This window comes from Pipra filicauda, unplaced genomic scaffold (genome assembly GCF_003945595.2).
Source record: "Pipra filicauda isolate LSUMZ 115617 unplaced genomic scaffold, ASM394559v2 scaffold362_size804934_pilon, whole genome shotgun sequence".
Classification (NCBI taxonomy): domain Eukaryota; kingdom Metazoa; phylum Chordata; class Aves; order Passeriformes; family Pipridae; genus Pipra; species Pipra filicauda.
The window spans coordinates 538,528-558,440 of NW_024104490.1; the positions used below are offsets into that span (position 1 = coordinate 538,528).

General features: G+C 37.2%; 1 protein-coding gene across 5 annotated transcripts in view; it reads left to right on the top strand.

Moving 5' to 3' along the window:
• CNTLN (centlein) overlaps positions 1–19,913 on the top strand; it is a 205,671-nt gene that overhangs the window by 125,743 nt on the left and 60,015 nt on the right. For all 5 annotated transcript variants that reach the window (XM_039384599.1, XM_039384601.1, XM_039384600.1 and 2 more), the window contains 4 exons: positions 5,844–5,893; positions 10,700–10,791; positions 13,674–14,188; positions 16,779–16,932. In XM_039384599.1, coding sequence (XP_039240533.1) covers positions 5,844–5,893; positions 10,700–10,791; positions 13,674–14,188; positions 16,779–16,932 — 811 coding nt within the window. The remainder of the gene's footprint in view (positions 1–5,843; positions 5,894–10,699; positions 10,792–13,673; positions 14,189–16,778; positions 16,933–19,913) is intronic.

Here is a 19,913-nt window from a genome sequence, read left to right on the forward strand (position 1 = left end):
AACTTGCTGTGAGGCACTCTAACACTTCTTTGAGGTTGTTAATGAAGACAGTAAACAGTACAAGCTCTGTTATGGATCCCTGAGGAATGCTTATAGGTGCTAGCTGCCAGTTGTACTCCACATGACAGATCATCACCCCTTCAGCCTCACCATCCAGCCAATTTTCCAGACAATTTATCTAATTTTCAATTCAGATTTCAACTCTTTCGCAAGAAGGAGATGGAAGACCATCTTGAATACCTTGCCAGATTCAAGGTATGCACCCTTGCCTGCTTTACCTTTATGCTTATATCCAGTTATCTCTTACAGAAGCAGTGAGGTTCATAAAGCAAGATTTTTCCTTGGTAAATATATGCTAGCTGTTTTCAGTCACCTTGTCCATTAGCTGACTGGACATGATTTCCAAGATGATTTGTTCCATAACTTTACCAGGAAAAAAGAGAAGGCCTGTATTGGGTTTATGTGGGTTTTTTTTTTGTTTTAATTATTTTAAATTATATCAAAAGACAGTAGACCAAACCACTTGGACTGGGGATATTCACTTTCCAGAAAGGGAACCACATAAAAATGAAGCAACTAATCAAAAAATCTCCAACCCCCCAAACACTAGAACAAGCAGTACAGAAACCTATGTACAATTCGAGATTGTTAAGAAAGATACTGTAGCTGAACCCCACCCAAAATATGAGCTACAATTTTAAAAAATTGAATTAAAATAACAGAATCTCAGAATATGCTGAGTTGGAAGGAACTCACAAGGGTCATGAAGTCCAGTTCCTGGCCCTGCACAGGACCATCCCCAAGAGTCACACCATGTGCCTGAGAGCATTGTCCAAGTGCTTCTTGAATTCTGTCAGGCATAGCGTTGTGACCACTTCCCCGGGAAGCCTGTTCCAGTGCCCAGCCACCCTCTGGGTGAAGAATCTCTTTCTAATATTTAACCTAAACCTCCCCTGACACAACTTCAGGCCATTCCCTCAGTCCTGTCACTGGTCACCACAGAGGCCTCTCCTCTTCCCCTCACGGGAAGTTGTGACTGCAATGAGGTCAGTGTCTTCCTCGGCAGGTTGAACAGACCAAGTGACCTCAGCTGCTCCTCAAATGGCTTCCCCTCAAGGCCCTTCATCATCTTTATTGCCCTCCTTTGGACACTATCTAACAGCTCAATATCTTTCCTATATTGCAGTGCCCCAAACTGCACACAATATTCAAGGTGAGGCCACAACAGTGCAGAGCAGAGCGGGACAATCCCCTCCCTCAACCAGCTGGTGATACTTTGCCTGATGCCCCCCAGGACATGGTTGGCCCTCCTGGCTGCCAGGGCACTGCTGACTCATATTCAACTTGCCATTGACCAGGATCCCCAGGTCCCTTTCCATGGCACTGCTTTCCAGCATCTCATTCCCCAGTCTGTATGAACATCCTGGGTTGCCCTATCCCAGGTGCAAACTTTGGCACTTTCTTTTGTTGAAATTCATCTGTTTGGTGATTGCCTAGTCCTCTAATTTGTCAAGGTCTCTCTGCGGGGACTCCCTGCCTTTGAGGAAGTCAACAGCTCCTCCTAGTTTTGTATCATCTGCAAACTTGCTTAGTATCCCTTCCAGTCCTGCATCCAGGTCATTTATGAAGATGTTGAAGAGCACAGGGCCTAAGATGGAGCCCTGTAGAACCCCACTAGTGACAGGTCACCAGGCTGATGTCACCCCATTCACTGTTACCCCCTGTGCTCGACCTGTGGGCCAACTGCTCACCCACTGCATGATGTGTTTATCCACCTGTGTGCTGGACAATTTGTCCAGAAGGATCCTGTGAGAGACAGTATTGAAAGCTTTACTGAAATCCTAAAAGATTACATCAACTGGGTTCCCTTGATCAATTGTGTGGGTTACCTCATCATAAAAGGAAATCAAGTTGGATAAGCGAGACTTTCCTCTCATGAGGCTGTGCTGTCTCTGACCAATGACTATGTTGTCTTTCAGCTGTTTTTCAATACTTCCCAGAATATTCTTCTCCACAAGTTTACCATGCACTTAAAGTGAGTCTGACAGGTCCATAGCTTCTGAGGTACTCCTTCTTGCCCTTCTTAAAAACTGGGACAACATTCACCAGCTTCCAGTCAGCTGGGACCTCTCTGGGTTCCCAAGACTGCTCAAAAATCGAGTAACATTTTGCAATAATATCAGCTAACTCTTTGAAGATTCTGTGATGAATTCCATCAGGCCCCATAGATTTCTAGGGATCCAGCTGGAGCAGCAGATTTCACACAGTTTCAGGGTTGACTAGGAGTTGATCATTCTCGCAGTCACAGTCCTCCAGCTCAGGGCACTGAGACACCCTTGGTCCATCATCAGTGTTGAAGACAAAGCAATGAAAGCATTAAACACCTCTACCTTGTGTCTGTCTCTGGTTGTGAGGTGACCATCCTCATCCTGTAACAGGCCAATGATATTTCTATGCTGCCTATTGACATTAATATATTTGAAAAAACAATTTTTATAGTCGCCCACATTTCTGGCCAACTGCAACTCCAGTTGAGCTTTGGCTTCATGAGTTTTTTCCCTATTGTGACAAGCAGCATCTCTGAATTCTTCCCATGTGACTTGACCTTGCTTCCACTGGGCATACAGCTTCCTTTTTTGCCTTAATTCCAAGCAAAGATTTCTGTTCAGCCAAGGCAGCCTTGTGCTTTACCTGCTTGACTTCCAACATTTGGGAATTGTTGCTCCTTTGCCCTTAGGAGATAATGTTTAAAAGTGACCAGCACTGATAGTAACCTCAAACCAACCCAAATAACCAATCCAAATAACCCCAAACCAACCTGTGTCCCAAAATAGTCTTAAGTAGCTCTATCTAGAGACTCGGTGGGGAAGTTTTTATGGCCCTCACAGAGAAAAGGTCAGCATTTAATACTTAAACTTGTGTTGCTACGAAAAAGTAGGGCTAATAAAAAGTAGCAGGGCAGATGCGTGTGAGATGTTGAGAAGCTTAAACAGGTTCTTGAAGATTGTTTTTCAAATGTGCTTAAGGTGTTACAGTAAAATTTTGCTTATAATAGGTGTAAAAGAAGACAGTAAGGAAATTTACAGGTTTGCTTAATGATAACAGTGTAAAATTATATGCTGGGTTTACAAGACAATAAAAGAACAATCTTTTGCTCGGTCAGTCTTTGCTACTAGATGATCTTTAGGATTCCTTCCAACCTAAACTATTCTATGAGTGTATGATTCACTGCTAATGATGCTTAGAAGATGCCAACAAGTCGTGTATTCTTTGTAACAGATAGATCAAAGCTGTTAGACATATCTGAAGCAATTATGAGGTCAAGTTGATTAGTTGTTAATATCTTGATTGCTAATATTCTTCCTGCGCCGAGGTGTGAAGAAACTGAAGCATGTTCACACCCAAGGGATGTGAAAGTATGAAGTTACTGAACTGTATCTCATTGTTAACAGCCACTGTGCCAGTGCACTGGCAGTTTGCCACTGTAACTCCCATCTATAGAGCGGGCTCCAGAGGGAGCTGCAGACCAGTGAGCCTGACTGCTTCCATACTTAGGAAGGTGGCAGTCAGTCTTTAGGAAAAAATGGTGGTTGGAGAGGGGTTAAAAAAACCAACCAACCAACAACCCCAAGAAAACCACCAGAGAGAAAGAGCACTAAGCATAGATCAGCACAGTTTTGTTGGGGAAGCATTACTGTGACTCCTTTAAAGGGAAATCCTGCTTCACTAACCTGCTGGAATTATGGAAGAGTGATAGTAACTATGTGGTAACAGTAATCTGATCTGTATTTTTCAGTTGCCTTTGACAAGGCTCCACATTAAAGGTTAGAAAAAAAAAATTCCATTGGTGTGAGATTGGAGGAAAGGTCGTTTTAGCAACAGTGAACCAGTTAAAGCAGAAGAAACAAAGTGTAGTGCTTACATGCCACTTCTAGGGTGGAAAATTGGAATCAAACTGCGGAAACTGTTAGGCTTACTCTCTTTCCTGAGTAGCATCTGCTTTTGCCTCTGCTGGAAACAGAGCACTAGTGATAGATGGACCTGGCACTGGGCTAACCCAGATGAGCATTTCTCATGCAAGCCAGTCATTGACTTGTATGGGTTGGATCTTGTATTGTATATTGTAATTTCTTGTCCAGACTTAACTGAAATTTTTCCAGCTTAAATGTATCATAACATAAGTTGGAGACTATTTCACAGACATATTAATTTTTTTGGAAGCACTTCAGATATTCAGACTAGAAACCTACCCCTTTACTTATTTTGTATGATTTAGTTACTTCTTCATGTGTTTCATCAGCCTAAAGAAAAATCTTTATGAAAAGTTTACTCTTAAAAATCTTGTACAATCATCATTGTGTGCTTGTCAATTAGTGTATAGAGAGGCATTATATATGTTCATAAACATTTTCATTCAAATAATGTTTTTAAAGTTGAAAACTAACTTGTTCAAAAGATAGAGGTTCAAGCAGGAAGCAGATATGTTGGATTCAGTCTTTAATTATGTAAACAATGTTTTTTCAAGGAAATATTTTGCCATACAGTGCAAGAAGTTAACACGCTGTAAGGAGTTAGGACAGTGTGGAGACAAAGGCCACTGTAGTCTGTATAATAGAAATTGATGATAACTGACTGAGTATTGGGGGATGAAAGAAGATCACAGAAAGTCAGCCAATGAAGGCAGCTGAGTGATTCTGAAAAACCAGCTGGATTCTTATGTGTCATGCAAAGCAAGTTACTTGAACCTTTTACGTTTATAATTTTCGTTGTAATTCATGTTGTACAGCTGAGTCTGAGATGCATATGATGTATAATGTGCTGTAACATACTGTGTATACCGGAAGAACTTTTTCTTTAGACCTTTCCTTAAGATAGTTTGGCCAAATTTTTTTATGCCTTATCTCAGAGGGCAAAGTAGGGTAAAGCATAAATTTCCTGTGAAAAAGGTACTGCTGTTCAGAGTAAAGCAGAAAATAACTGTGAGAAAACTAGCAGTCCAACTTTTACAACAGAGCTAGAATTATGTGTATTTGTATATGTGTTTATATTTTAAGTGAAAGGTGCAAATTAAATGACTGTGCACTGTTCTGTGTGCTGTAGGATCCTTGGCTAAAATGGGTGGGGATTTTATTGCTGAAATAGTGTGCAATTATATAGTTAGAGATTGTGTCAGAAAACACAAGTATAAATGAACAGTTTAAATTCATGTCTTTCATTCTAGCATTTCCCAATTTGACTTTGAGACTTTAGCACTGGCATCCTGGTGACTTTATTTGTTTGTAATTTTATAAATTGAAAAAGACTGATTCAGGTATTTTGTTCTGCTGGTTGATATTACAGAATAGACTATGGTAGTAATATACTGGTAGATCAGGGCTGGAGAAGGGGAGGAAAGATTTTGTTAATAAGTTTCTCAAAGAATTGCTAACTGCTACAATGTATCTGCTCAAGTTTGGCTGGTGGTTCCCTCTGGGACAGAGTACTTATTCCCATTTTAGCAGGATTCTGCCTCCTACTGGTCTTTTTTTCATCTCAGGCATTTTCTTACCTAAAAAGATCAGCTGAAACTTCTTAGTGTATGATACGATCAACATTGTATCTGAATTTTGGAAGTTCAGATGATTTGTAAATTTTAAAAAGCTGTTGTACAAATGACTCCTTATATATGAAGTATGCTAAGTTTTATCAAATAGAACTAATTCCTGAGTGTTGACAACTTTTTTTCCAGTAATGTATTGATATAGTTTTGGTTTAATTTTTTGAATGATTTTAGTGGCATCTTGTGATTGGGTGGCATATGTGATTGTTCTGTGGTTCTTATTTTCTTATTTCCTTTTTTGTAGACTGAATCTTGAAGAAGAATTGGATCAAATGAAAATATACCAATCTGTGGGTAAGTTCACAATACAGGATCTTAACTATTTTTACAACAAAAAAGGGAAGGTATAGTATTTTATGTGTGTGTATGTAGTTGTAGTGGGTTGACCCTGGCACCCACCAAAGCCGCTTTGCAACTAAACAGTGGAGAGAAAATATAGCAAAATATACATGAGTTGTATATCAATATGTATATGTAAAGTCTAGAATATGTTTATATGCTTATGAAGTTCTCTCCAGAATCTGAAATGGTTTTTGCATGTTGAGATATCATCATCATCATCATCATCATCATCATGGCCAGTCTTCGCAAGTGAAGATTTGGGAAAGGTCATTTACCCTTTGAGCCTGCGCAGTGGATTTTTTAGGTGAGACACAGTGTGCGCTGAACTGAGCCCACCCTTTAATCCTGAGGTTCATCTGCCGGGGCCAAGCAAGCTTGGACAGTGGCAGCGAGGTCCTCTGGACGTAGGTTTGTTTAGAGTGGCCTTCTCTTAGATGGATGGCCTTACAGGGCTGACGAGCTCCATCTGCCCGGGGAAGTCCCCTGACCGGGAATCGAACCCAGGTCGCAGCGGCGGTGAGAGCGCCGCATCCTAACCACTAGATCACCAGGGAACCTCATGTTGAGATATAGTGATATAGAAATTTGGTGCTAATTCAGAATTCTATTTTAAAACTAGTCTGATAAAGTATGTGAATTTGAAAGTAAACCAAAATGGTGACATTTGTGTAAGAATTTCATCAAGATATTGAACATCACTATCTTCTTTTAAATCTTTACAATCTTTACAGTAGTTAATGGTTCTATGAAGATGAGTCTTTGTCAGTCGGATAGATAATATTACTGTTGCCTCTCCATCACTCCTCTGATTCTTTGTATTGTTAGCTGTTTCTGAATCATCTAGGAGAAATATTCGAGTTAATAGTTACATTTTTCTGTGTGTTGCTTCTCTGGTGAATTCTTCATGCACAGTGTTGTGCAAAGGAAAGTAGGAGACTTGGTGAAGTACTCTACATGTTCTTAGAAATAAAGCCTTACCATTCTTTATCATAGTTTTCTGCTGGTGGCTGTTTTCTGTTTTCTATTTTCTTGTGATAATGTTGATCACTTGCATGAAAAAATAAAATCTTTTTTTCCTTTATTTTAAAATTTTATCTCTAAAACTAAGTGGAAATATCAAGCTGCTGAAAACTGAAAGCTACTGTTTTCTTTCATACTACTTCTCGTATGTTACCTTCATAGCCACAGACAGAGCTGAAGGGAAATAGTGAAGGTTTTAAATACTGACTTTAAAAATTGCTGCTTCATTTTTTTCCAATTTAGTCAGTCTTTGTGCAGAAAGAAAGGGTAAGACAACTAGTGGTGAGAAGGAGTTGAGGGCCTGCTGAGCAATATCCATGCTTTTCCAAAAACTAGTGAAATCTCTAAACCTGCCAATTCTTGACATGTTTAGTGCTTTAACAATTAGTCTTTTATTCCTTCTTTTTTCATTGTCTTTCAGATAAAAATATCCTCTTTTAAAAGCTTGTGGGAGGAGGCACAGTTCTGGTTTGGTTATTGGTATGAAGATTAACTGTTCTTTTGTTGGGACTGAGAAAAAGGGTTAAACTAGTACTGAAGCGTGTTAGGCAAATTTTATTTACCTTTTCCATCATGTGTTGCTTTAACTATCATTTAAATGGACAGGAAACTTCTGATAAGATTCCAGTCCAAAGATTCGTATTAAGCAAAACCTTTTTAGCACATAGGACTGAGATGATTCCAGCCATTTCCAAACTTTTACCAACAGAAGTGTAAAAAATAGCTGCTCATGAATTTCCTTAGTTTATCAATGTTGTTGGAATTCGCTTTCACCTTAGCAGATATCTGTTTTCATCAGGTATTCTAATTTCAAGGGATAAATTCTGTAAAAGAGACAGAGCTTTCCTCTGTTAAAATAGTGCATATTGTCTTATTTGATATCAGTTTTGTTTGTCAGGAAGAAATACTGGATAGTTTTGTTGTTCTTCCAATATAATTTTTCAAACCATGGTGGTCAAAGATGAAGGGAGTCAGGGCAAAAGGAAACTGTTCCTGCACTTCCCAATTTCTTTCCATTCTTACTTTGTTGTCCAGTTATTGTCTAGTAGTCATCAAATCCAAATTTACTATTCATGCTATTCATGTCATTATTTGTATATTAAGGTAAAGGAGGTGTTGGCAGGTAGTCAAGTCGTTTCCTCCAAAAGCAGGATAGTGGATCCATCAAATCTTATTCAGAAAAATAACAAATGCCTTCTTAAAAGACAGTAAACTGTTGGCCCGCTATTTCTTCAAGGAGGTAGTTTGAAGACTTCTTTCATTATGAGACTCCTAACTCTACTTATAACTTACAGCTTATATGTGAGAATGGCATTCCCTTCTGGTCTTCACAGTGGTATTATCCACCACCTGGTTTTTGCCACCCAGTACCATGGGTAGCTGGAGTCAGTAACACAGTGACTTTGTGCACCATAGCACCTTCTGTCTGTCAGGGAAATCCTTCAACTGGTGTGTACTACAGAAAAAAATATCATTCTTTCCATGGTTTATATAGGTTCTATATGGTTTATATAGTGAGTGACTATTACAAAGCTCTATAATATTTCTTAAAACTGGTATTTTTTTCTTTGTGTGAGAAGACTTTCTGCAAATACTAATAGTGAACTGTGGTATCATAGTTCAAGTACCATTTTGGCAGCAGTGTTGAACTAACTTATCATCAGATTTGGTGACTATTAATTAGGAATTAAGTGTTACGTTCTGAAGCTGACAGTTAGCTATGTTTTCTCAGTGGGACATAAGTGTGCTTCTGTAAGACCATGGTAATTTGATGACTGAAGATAGTGGGGTTTATGACTTGTGGGTCTATTCCTTGAGGGAGAAGTTGGTATTTTTTTATGTAGCAGTATGACAGGTAGAGCACGTCTTGCTGAGTAGACTGATATGATGTATCTTTCTGCTATCGCAGACAGACAGTTAGTTACAGGTGATGCTTTTTCATTGCCTCCCTAACCAATTCCAATGAACACTTACATAACAATTAGAAGGGAGGAGAGGAGAAGGGGCTAGAATGGGCCATTTATTTTCTGCTCAGTAGAAAGGGTTATGTATCAGTGACCTTTGGCTTTACTTTTATTTACATTCCTTGTGTCTTCTGTGATAATACTGAACAAGTATAGTCTTTTCTATCTATTTTGCAGCAGTATTCTTTATTATCTGCATATAATATGTTTATTTATAGAGTTTTAAATTGCATTTTAATACATCCACATAATAAACATAACACCTTGTGTGCTTTGATCAGTTTCTTTGACTATGGGAAATAATTTTTCTTTTCAGTGGAGTACAGTAAATGCTGATATAAAAGCTGCAACAGACATTCAAATGAGTGAATATTTAGAAAAAGATGAAAAGCATGTTCATATTATCTTTGTGTGTTACTTAAAGAATGTTCTAAATGTATGCAGTACCACTGTGCTGGGGGACTGTAGTCTGAAGTAACATGGGAACTAGCATATTAATATCAAGGTAAAGGTACATATTCCCCAGATGCATAGTTTTACCTTTTTCAGCTTTTATTATCTTTAGAATAGTGTTCCATTTATTTCATGATTACAGAAGTATTAATTGGCCATGACACGTTCCAAAGACAAAAGAAAGGTCTAATTCACTCTAACAAACTTGTTAGTCACTGTTTATATCAAGAGGGTTGTGAATCTACAGAGAGTAACACTGTTTTCTTCTATGCTTTCTTTGTTTATAAATCAAAAGTTTTTAAGTGACCTACGGTGTCTGCTTGTAGTTTGAAATATTACTTCTAAAGCAGACCTTCACCATGTAGCACAGATATTTATCCCTTAAGATTAATTTTTTAAGTTAATTTGGAGGAAAGAAGGACTAGAAAAGAAATATGAATATTGTGGTGGTTTTAGAGTGTTGGGATTCTTTTGTTCTTTAACGAGTATTTCATATTCTAAGATGAAAACCTTCTGTAGTGTGTAATTGGACATTTCTATGAGCAGTGGGCAATTTGTGAGTGCTAAGCTCTTGATTAAAATCTAAACAGAATGTGGTTTACTTCTGATTGACTGTATGTCTTAGTGCTTGTAAACATTTTCTTAGCATTCTTCTTTCTCAATAGATCTAATTTTTAACTTGGGATTCTTAGTACCTAAAGTGTATAGCTGTCTCTGACACTGATGCTTAGATTCATGTTTACTCTCATTACTTGTGTCAATTTCTAATTGTTATGATTTCCCAGTATTTCAGTGGAATGATTTGTATGATTCATCTGGTGAAGTACATGATCTTTAACTTAACAAAAAACAGGGTTTAAAGTTTTCATCCATCCTAATTCAGTTACTGTTTGCTTTGTTCACCAAGCACTCTGATCCTCCTAGCAGGGAACAAGACCTAGAGAACAAAACTGGTAGTGACTGTAGATAAAAAGGCAAGGAATTCTGCTTTTAAGGCATAGAGGGAATAGTCTATAAAAGACTAAAAATTGGAATGAAAGTGTAGTGTCTTTAACCTGCAGATCTATTGTACCTTTGAAAAGCTTGTACTCTGAAAAAACATACTGTGATGCTACAGAGATTCTCCAATAATAATTGAAGAGAGGTCATCTTCAGAAAGTGACCAAAAGGCTTGTCAAGAAAATAGACCACATTATAAATCATTGTGGAAGTAAATAATGCATTTCCTTAAAATGTCTAGGGATTGTTTTAGTGACATATTAAATGCCACAATGTATTTTATTTATTCAGTGATAGAGATTTGTTATTTATTTTCTGACAGAGCCACTTTTTAAACTTAGTGAAGATGATGGGGTCAAAAATAATACTCTGGTGAGGAATATGAGAGAAGTTTCACATCAGATGTTACAGAAGGTGAGATACCAACCCCAGCAAACAGACCTAAATTTTGGTATAAGAATCCTATATCTATCTCTCTATATGTACACACACACACATATATATATATATCTGTCAGTGATCATAAATTTAAGCAATGGTTTTCTTTCCTAATTTAAAAATGTGGATTTACAGGATTACATGCAGAAATTAATTCTAGGGAAGTAGCTATCGTTTATCGTTAAGATAAACATGGCTAATGTCAGAGAAAATGAAAAGAATGTTTAGAGGTGTAATGTTAAAAAAATAACAAATTATCTAAATTGGAAGTAACACATGCTTAGCATTTTGCCACTGAAAGTTCAGGAACCTTAATTTCTTTTGCTGACTATTTAACTTTACATGATATCAGGTGTAAATCTCCATAGAGCTCTTGCTGCAGAATAGAAATGATGCATAATAGTGATAAATCTACCTTTTATTATATTTAAATTTTAGCACTATATTGCATATGAAAATATTTTCTACATATTTGAGTCTGTCACTCTTTTCACAAGATAGCATGTAGTAGCTTAGCAAATATGATAGGTATTTTATCTTTATTGATCAACATTCTACATGTTTTGCCTCCTACAGTAACAAGATGCTCTTAACTAGTTGCTATTTGTACTGATCATTGTAACATACACAAGTAGTTTAGTATGTTAACAGGTGTTCACTTCAGAGGGCTCACTTGTATTTTACCATATGTTTTGTTTGCTTGCAAAGAAAAGGCATCCTTTAAACAATATCGTGCCTTTTGTTTGTCATTTTGCAAAACTATTTGTTTAATTACTTATAAATCTTTGAAAGCATGCCTAAATTGAATAAAAACGAATCTATAACTTTGAACGTCAGTTCAGGTATGTCTATTTATTTTTTATTTGTGAATTAACTTGTAGGGAGTATAGTAATTTACAACAGATGATGTGATTGCATATATTTGTAACACTTGCCATATGGTCGGGCAATGAAGGCTGTCATCTCGTTATTACTGAATGACAAACATCATGTTAAAATAATAACACACAGAATAGAAAGTGCTCACATTCATTTATCTTAAGGTAGAGTGAGTAATTGAAATAATATGAATGCTACCATCTGAAATGTCACACAGTTTATGCTTGCTTATCATCTATATTTCAGAACTGTAATTTTGTTTGCCAGGTACTACATAATTTTTATCTCTATGGATATACAGAGTTATGATGGTACCTTGGGGAGAGGTGTAGAAGCTTTTCATTGTTTGTTTCCTTCCAGCTGTCATACATGACTTTAAGTACTACTGAGTGCAAAAGGTTGCTTTAAAGAACTGAGAAAATGATAGCAGAAAATCAGTTTAGGAAGGTGATTGAAGAAAGGTATTTGTCTAACACCTTGTCACTGGGGAGAAAAGTGCAAACTGCAATTTTTATCATAAACTTTAGTTTCATTGAAGCATTTGAAAAAATCCCTTTTATTTCTAATTTCACCAATTTACTTTATGTAGCCATAAGGCAATGTCTCTTCACTGTGGGAGTGCTGTGAATTTCCATAATGGAAACTAGCAATGCATAGGCATTCATATTAAAGATTTGCTATCAAAGGCAGAAATTCAGTATCAAATACACAAATGTATAGGAAGTTTGAGCAGCTCTTGTCCAAATCTACCCTGTACATTAAGACCTCTCATTTGTCTGAATCACATCTGTGGTACCCATTTTGTAATAGATTCCATAAATTTTAAAATAATTCAAATACATTGGCAAAATGTCCTTGTAAAAACATGTAGCATTCATTGACAAATAATATGGTTTCAGTATTTTCAGTGTCAAAGGTAGTTTTGACATGTTGTCTTGCTACAAAGTGAAGGAACTGACCAGTATTTTACAAGGTGACAAGTTCAAGTTAGCCTTGTGCATTCTTGAAATATAGTCTTTCCTAACCATATCCAGAGAAATCTAGAGCCCCTGACACTTCCTCTAGGGAAAGAGTGGGAATGCAGCTTGTACAAAGCTAACTAAAAAAGTGTTTCTTCGAAATACTGGAGTAAGTGGTTATTGAGCACAAAACTTATTCTGCTGCCATCTTCACACTTCTGGGGAAATCTCAAAGACTAAATATTCATTTTTGACATCTGCTAAAATTAAAATTGACCCTTTTTGCTGGAAATTGAGAGGTTTAGTTGCTGCTTTATGCAAATATTCCAGAACATCATAGAGAATCAGTTTATTTTTAATGACCTTGAATATGTGTAAACCTCAAAGGACTTTACAAACAAAGCATATATATCATATATAGGTAGAACGCTTCTTCAGAATTTATATGAGCAGCTTGTAAAGTTAAAGTATCTTAATTAAAACAGGATAGATTTTTCCTTTCAGTGAATAGAAAAACATATTAGCTTTCATGGTTTTAGGTGCTGAGTTTCTGATATCTCTTGCTAGGATTTGTTTGGGGTTTTTTGAAAGATAAAATTAATATTTTATGTGTGTATTTACGACACTTAAAAGAACTTGTTGATTTACATAGCTAGCGCAAAATTGTATTTCAAAGTAGTAATCCTTCTGAAAATGTTTTTTTAAATTCAATTAGTATGTATAACCAAATCGGTAATGAGCTCAAGATGCATCAGGGAGATTTATTAGCATACCTAAACTTCTGTGTCACTTTGCCTCAAATTTTAACTTCTTTTACCATCTGCCCTTTGTTCAACAGCTGTATTATTGCAGCTAAAATGTTTTCATCTGCACTACATTAGAATTATTTTTAATTTAAGGACTATAGATTGTTTTTGTCCTTGTACTTCATGTGATATTATTGTCATATAAAAATATATTTGAGAACATAATTATTTTTTTTACTCGATGGGCTGAAATATTGTGAATTGCTTTTGTTAGATGCAACAACTAGAAAGAAGATTCAGTGCTATTGAAGGGGAATTAAGGAAACAGAAGGAAGTAAATAAAGACTTACTGAATCATAAAATTTATTTGAAAGAATCTTTAAAAGTACAAAAGGAAGATGCAGACACAAGAGAAAGAGAGCTGGAAATGCTACTTAAGAGGATTTGTGAAATAAAAAAAGAAAAATCAGAACTTCAGTTAGTGATTGATGAGAAGGAAAAAGAAACTGCCTCTTTGAAGAGGCAAGTGGCAGAAGCTAACAGGTTGAGAAATGAAAGTGAAGATTTGCTGAGTCAAGTGCAAGAGCCGAAATGCTTGCCGGATAAAGCCAAAGCGGTGACAACCTCCGGGCAATGCAAGATAACAGGCACCAAGGTTAAATTAAAAACAGCCAAGGAAAAGAGCTCTTTGGGACATCATGGAGCTTTTCTCAAACAGTCCATCAAGGTTATGAGTAATGTATTTGAGAAGTTCAGTAAGGACGGCTGGGAGGATGTGAATGAAAGCAGGTACGATTCTCATTAACTTAGCCCTGTAGAGGGGACACTGTGCATATGTAAAGCACTAGCAAATGGAGATTGAATTTCAACTACTGTTGATTTGGTATTCAAAAAAAATACTGTCAGATCCTTTGAAATATCTTGGGAGGTCTTGTTCTGAGCTTATTGACTGAAATTTGCATGTGAAATTAACCACAACTGCATGAGTATTTGAATAGGTGCCAGGAAACCCAAAAGAAGGCAATGCTTGATTTCTTCCAGTGATGCTATTTTCATGCAGTCATGAGGCTTGAAATTGACAGTTTGGCAGGTTGATTTAATTTGCTGGCCCTTTGCATATTCACCACTGACAGCTAAGGATTCCCAGGCAAGCCAACTAAGTCGGTTTAGTTATCTTGTGACATGCCGACCCGGGAGGAGAAACATTTTTTTCCCCTTAATTTAGTTAGATAAATTTTGAATGACCCATTTCAGCTTGCTAGCAGATGTCTACAAGCTGTTTAACATCCTTTAAATTAAGAACCATCCACACTAATTATTTCATGTATGTTTTATGCACAGTCATTGTACTAACTTTAATTGAACGATGGTTAAAAATCAGTTCTTTAAAGGTAATTGTTACCACATACAGTCCCAGTCAGGAGTCACAAAGCTCTCAGAAAATTGCACTGGCAAGCTAAATAAACATTTGGAAGTTTTGCTTCTCCCATTTGTCCCTACAAACTTGAGGAGGCAGCAATAGGCCACTAAGCAAATGATTATCACACCTTGTCTTTCAGGACTTTGTCCTAACAGACAAGCAAAGAAATTTCTCAAGCCTGTATTATCCAAAATGCAGGAAGGGTGGCAAAAGAATAAAGAAAATGGAATCATTCATAGGCTTCTTGTTGGCTTTATGGGTTATACAGCAAATCAATAGTGGCAAATTAAGCCCTTCTGCTGCTTCTCCCTGTGCAAAATAAGTGGTTCCTGAACACAGTATTTTGAGCAAGTTAACAAATTAAGAACCATGTAATTTGTCAATTGATATCATTAATGTTAAGCTTATTTGTTTTTCTGTAATATTGTAGATCTGATTTCAACAGAAAACATTCATGTTTGCACATATGCAAATGTGGATGCATGTTTGCAGTTAGTGAGCTTTTTGTTTCATTTACTGTGTTGTTCTCTTTAAGAGCAAAATTGAGCGAGCACACTGTCATCGCACTTTGAGGTTGAAGTGGAAAATAATTGCATAGCTTATGAAAATAATTACATCATTTCATAGCTAGCCATAAATACTGTTTTTGATTATTGTACAAATGCTGGCTTAGGGAATTCTTGTAATAGAATAGTGAACATTTTTGAGAGTGAGGTTTCAAGATGTCAGTCTCAACAAATTAGGAAAGTATCTTCATTTAGTTCCCTCTTCTACTTATTAGTAAATACTGTTCTTTATCAATAATACCTGCCTCTGAGTTTCTAAATTCAAGTTTCCATTTCCTAAATAGAACATTCCTTGAAAGCATTCAGGTGCGGGAAATGTGTATGTAGTTAGAAATGTCTCAGTGCTACTGCAACACCTTTAAACCATTACATTGATTTCTTTTCTTATCAGTCAATAAGACATACTAATGTGTCAGGACAAGTTTTGAAAAGTATAAACATTTTTCTGTGTGAACTCTGCAATTTGAGGCCTTTTCTCTGGTTAAGTAGCCTCCATCTCTAAACCATAGATTTTTATGATGGTGCAACTTAATTTGAACTCAGTTATGCCATTTTAAATGTCTTGGTTTAAAGAGTGACAAATCAAAATAGCCTTCTGTCAAGGGATTCCTTCACAAATCTGTTCGCACAAATAATGATAAATAGCCACTGATGCTATAGAAAATTATACATCCAAGACTTCAAGTTTTAGGATAGACTTCACTGAATATAAGAAAGCAAATAGTAATCTGAGGCAAGGCAGTGAAAACCTGTCAATTAAGAGCACATTTAGTGCAATTTTAAGGAAAAATTTGAAAAATAATTAAAGTTTCAGGTCTGGTTTCTCTGCATGGGAGGCAATCTCAGTGAAAGGATTACCAAGTTTACAGAATTTAAAAGCACTCCAAAAGGGTGCTAAATAGAGATTTCACTGAAGTGTGATTTTTGATTTTGTCTCAGCCAACACCCCAGATGAAGTTCAATTGAAGCAAAATATTATAAATTATTATACATTTACTTGTTTTGTTATAAAATGTGAAAATGAAGGAAAGTAGAAATTTAGTACTTCATGAGCCATTCACAGACTTGAAATACTGTCAAGTATCTTTTCATGTATGTCAGTTTTGTAGATTGTAACAAAAGCGGTCCTTTAAGAAGCAACTAAGTCTCAGACTTCTCTGCATTGTAGAGTGAGATTCCTTTTCACAGAGTAGAACTTTTTAAGACCATTTTGGTGATAGATTTCTTCTTTATTTATTTGTAAAATCTATTAAATAAGTCACCTTAGTAGTGTTTGGATTTTATATTAGTTCTCTTCTTTCTTACATGTGTTAATTTCTATGTGCCTAAGCATTGGCTCTTTGGAACTTTTAGTATTTGTCTTGATTTTGTTTCCCTGAACATGCTGTTTTAGTGACTCTGAGATACCAAATTCTGAAAGTTCGGAAACGGTGATTATGAGGACAGTGCAAAACATTGATCCACTGCCAGACAGAAGTAAACAAAAAGAAAAAAAGTCCTGCAACACTGTTCATTTAGAAGGCAAAAACGAGCAATATAATCAAAAGGTATATAATAGAACTTGCTTTGTTCTCCTGTGTGGAGTGTTGAAGTTTAATATTAGCACTGCTGTTCTGCTCATAATTAATTTGACTCTTGTTGTAAAGGGAAAATAAAATCTGCTTCCAGATATTCAGTGGATAGATTCATTATCATTTAGAATATTTTCTGAATGATTAGTCTGCAAAAGTGTTTGGAGAGGGTGTCAGGATTACAAAAGCTGATTAAAAAAATGTTAAGCTGCTGTAAGCTAGTGCTGCTGTCTCACAGGCCAGACAAAGAATGCCACAGACATCCCATTAAACTTTCTTGCAATCAGATATGCCATACAGAACAGGCTGACCTAGCCCATAACAGGGAAACAGCAACATCTCTCCCTCCCATCTAACCAAACTGTGTGCTAACTAACCAAGTATAAACATCTCTCAGTGTGTTTGGTGTGTACTGGACGAGTTGTCTCCATCTTAGAAAGATGCTTTTGACTCTACCTGTGTCCAGGAGATTTTATCTTGAGAAAAGTATACTTTTACCACCTTCTTAGCCTATTTAAGTTCATTGTCTGGGATTTGAACTGATTGTCTCATTATTATCTATATGCTGTTTTCTCACAGAAGAGAGCCAGCTGGTTGTTTCCCAGGTCTTCAGAGGCTCCATACAATCTGTAACAGATGACTCATTCTTGGACTTTTGAACAGTGTCTAGTACTTTTTCTCTCCTGTCTTTGCCCAAATAAATCAGTTCATGGAATTTAAAACACAAGCAGATATTTTTATTTCTTAGTTCAAGAAACGGAATACTGAAACACTGAAAACACTGCTTTAAGATAATTAGTTTGAAATTCAGTTTTATATGATCATATAATAAAAAAATGTGTATTTTCTTAGTCTCCAGAATTTTAAAGCAAATACAAACTCTCTGGTCTTCTTACATATTCTTGATCGTGTTATTCCATGAAAACCTTTTGTGTCAGAAAAAAAATGAAAAAAAAGGAAAATTCTTATGCAACCGTCTGTTGGTATAGAATACATAGTATGAGTAGGTGCACATGACATACGTGAAAATCTGACGGAGTGTGCTACTCTTGTTATCTCCTGCTGGCCTTGGGTGAGGACATACAAGGCAGGCAATCCAGGAGGCTCTGTTCTCTCTTGCTCAGCCACTACCTCTTCTGTAGGCCTGTATTGCATTTATTCTCTGTTCCTACTGGAAGAGACAAGCACAGATATATCCTGATACTCATATTTAACAGACTGGTGGAATTGGAGCATACACAGAAAGCATCCGGAGAGCCCTAAATAGTTAAATACACTTCAGCAGAACTGCTCCCATGTTGCAGGAAAAGCATTTGAAAACATGGTTTGTGAGGACAGAAGATAGTATTGCACAAAGGTTTAGTGTTGACAGTTGGGAACCCTAACTGATTTTAATAGAATTCTTAAATCCATCCAGGGGATTTAAGGACCCTCCAACTGTGTCATGGCATTCTCATACAAAGAAAGGCTAGAGGAATCTCCAAAGTCCTGAGCTATGGCAGGGGTTAAAGATGAGATCAGTTATGACACAATGACTTTTGTCAATTTTACCCTGCATGGTATAAATATATAATACCCTGTGCTGTTTCATCAAAGTTATTGGCACTCCCTTACAACTCATACATTTATTAGAGCTGTGGCCTAGAGTGGAGATCTCCATCTTTTTGCTGCAGGCATGGATCGTTTGCTCATCATCTGCTGAGACCTCAATTCTTGGTCCTTCAAATTGTGTGGTGATTGTACAAATCTGGAATTCATGGCTAAGCTATCCTGCAATGTCAGTAATCTGTTCAGTGCAGTTAGTAGTGAACGTTGCTCTTTGTTCTTTTAAATTTTATTAACAGCTATTTTAGCTATTAATATTTCCAGAAATATATTGCATGGTACCACATAAATATTACAATCTGAAGACTTTAAAAATTGGATAAACATTGCAGAATTCCAGAACAAAGGTGTTTAAAAATACACTCAACGAAGTAGTACTTTGATTTTAGAGTAAGCCATGCTCTGGCCATTTTCATTTTACGTATGGCAAGCAACATTCTTCTTCAGTCTCTTCTTCTGTCATTGGACACTGGATAGGTTCTGGAAACTGCTGATTTTTCAAATCACATATTTAAAAGGCATGCAGCAGACTTCTGTTAAACCCTGGTGTCATGGTTTGAGATAGCCCCAAAAATCCAATTCCCTAGCTCCATTCCCCCTCCCACATCTCAACCGAATGTGAGATGGGTTTTTCCAGACAAAACACACCAGACTCAAAGTGGGGGAAAGGGAATATATTACAATGACTGTACAAATAAATATCGTAATACATTATACACATGATCACAACTATCTCTACCATGACATATAGTATTTACTATGGACCAGATCTCTTCTCCCCTCTAAATAAAAGTCCAGGAGGGAAAGGACAGATCCCTTCCAGTCCTTAAGCAGCAGCATCTTCTAAGGCAGCGATCTGTCTGTCTTCTCATGCATGCAGCAGCTGATAGCTGGATTTCTGCCAGCACTCACGAGGGAGGTATCCAAGCTCCCTCGGCCCCCTTGACACAGGCAAAGGGGTCTTCCGTGGGCTTCGTAACCCCAGACAAGGTCGTTTCACCACGTCATATCACGAAGACACAGGGGGGTCTTCGTGGCGGTTTGGTATCTCCAGGAGATTCAAAACTCCTTGCAGGGCCTCTGTGCCCTGTCTCTCAGGCTGCCACCGTGGCAGCAGTGCAAGGGGGGAGGGGGCCAAGGTCAACTCCCCCCGCATTCCATCTGGCCGTCCCGGTCCAGCTCCAGGACGCTCTGAGCTTCTTAGCTCCTCTCTCTCCGGTACTGCTGTACTCCAAGGCTCCTCTCAAATAGGAGTCCATTTATTCCTCCTTTTCTCAGAGGTCTCAAAGGAGTTTGGGGGAATCTGGTATCAGTCTTACCCCCAGAACTCTGTCTGTCAGCTGCTGGCTCTC